Genomic DNA, 1,471 nt, shown 5'->3' with positions numbered 1-1,471 from the left:
CCAGGGAGGTGGTTGAGGCACCATCCCTGGAGATGTTCAAAAGACGGGTTGATGTAGTGCTGGGAGGTATGGTTTAGTGATGATGCTCCTTGTTTGTTGTGTGGGTGTCTATTTTTGTCAGTTAGGTTGACGGTTGGACAAGATGATCTTTAAGGTCCCTTCCAACCTAGAAGATTCTGTGATTCTGTGATTCTGTGACCTGGCTGGGGGGGATGATGCTCTGCAACCCCTGCCAGGGCTCAGTTGATGCTGTGCGTGTGCCAGCACATGGCCAAACCCTGGTGGGGGGGTGCCAAATATGTCCCCCACCAGGATGCCCAGGCACGCTGCAGCGAGTCGGGTCCCCAGGGAAGGTGAGCAGGACCCCAAAGTGAAGGCTGCTGCCTGCCCCACACCTCCTGCCCATGGTGGGCTGGGGGCAAAGCCGGGCTGCGGTGGGGCGGGGGGGGGCTGTGCTAGGGTGGCTGGACTCTGCAGGTGGGTGTTGGGTTGGGAGGGGGTCTGTGGGGCTGTGGGCTGGATTTTCACCCCCTTCTCGCAGGCGAACTTGCCGCTGCTGCAGCGGGAGCTGCTGCACTGTGCCCGCATGGCCAAGCAGACCCCGGCCCAGTACCTGGCCCAGCACGAGCAGCTGCTGCTGGATGCCAACGCCTCCTCTCCCATCGACTCCTCCGAACTGCTCCTGGAGGTGGGCGAGAGCGGCAAGAGGAGGACGCCAGACAGGTGAGAGGGGGGTGCATGGGGTGGTTTTTATGGGGGGGACACATCCCTGCCACCCCCTCCCTGGGGAGGTGGACACTGGTGCCCGGTAGGGACCGACCTCCTCTCCTCCACCCAGGACCAAAGAGAACGGTTTGGACCGAGACCCTCTGCACCCCGAGCACCTCAGCAAGCGGCCGTGCACCATGAGCCCGGCGCAGCGCTACAGCCCCAGCAACGGGCTCAGCCACCCTCCCAACGGGCTGGGGCACCCCCCTGCCGCCCCCCCCTTGCCCCAGCACTACCGCCTGGAGGACATGGCCATGGCGCACCACTACCGCGACGCCTACCGCCACCCCGACCCCCGGGAGCTCCGCGAGCGCCAGCGGCCTGCCGGTGAGTGGTGGCATCCCTGTGTGCCATGGCTGGGAGCAGGGGGGAACAGGATAGGGGGCTGGGGACACCCCCCCACCAAGGGAGAGGGGTTCTGCAAGGGGTGACCCCTGCTCTTGCCTTGCAGCGGTGCATGGGGCACGGCAGGAGGAGGTGATCGACCACCGGCTCACCGACCGGGAGTGGGCAGAGGAGTGGAAACACCTCAATAACGTACGTAGTGCCCCCCCCCAAACCCCCTTCCACCTCCAGGGGTCCCATGGGGCTGACACACATGCTTTGCCCCCCCCCTACATTTTCCCCTCCATCCCCACTGCATCCCCCCACAGGGCTTTTCTCCTGAGCATCCTCTGTTCCCTACAGCCAGAATGGCACACCA

General features: G+C 64.4%; 1 protein-coding gene across 5 annotated transcripts in view; it reads left to right on the top strand.

Annotated features, from left to right (window-relative positions):
• LOC106888359 (protein CBFA2T3) overlaps nucleotides 1-1,471 on the top strand; it is a 35,745-nt gene that overhangs the window by 31,364 nt on the left and 2,910 nt on the right. For all 5 annotated transcript variants that reach the window (XM_014942530.1, XM_014942528.1, XM_014942529.1 and 2 more), the window contains 3 exons: nucleotides 542-723; nucleotides 839-1,095; nucleotides 1,220-1,305. In XM_014942530.1, coding sequence (XP_014798016.1) covers nucleotides 542-723; nucleotides 839-1,095; nucleotides 1,220-1,305 — 525 coding nt within the window. The remainder of the gene's footprint in view (nucleotides 1-541; nucleotides 724-838; nucleotides 1,096-1,219; nucleotides 1,306-1,471) is intronic.

Source organism: Calidris pugnax, unplaced genomic scaffold (assembly GCF_001431845.1).
Source record: "Calidris pugnax isolate Ruff unplaced genomic scaffold, ASM143184v1 scaffold28, whole genome shotgun sequence".
Taxonomy (NCBI): domain Eukaryota; kingdom Metazoa; phylum Chordata; class Aves; order Charadriiformes; family Scolopacidae; genus Calidris; species Calidris pugnax.
This window is presented reverse-complemented; position numbering and strand designations above follow the sequence as displayed.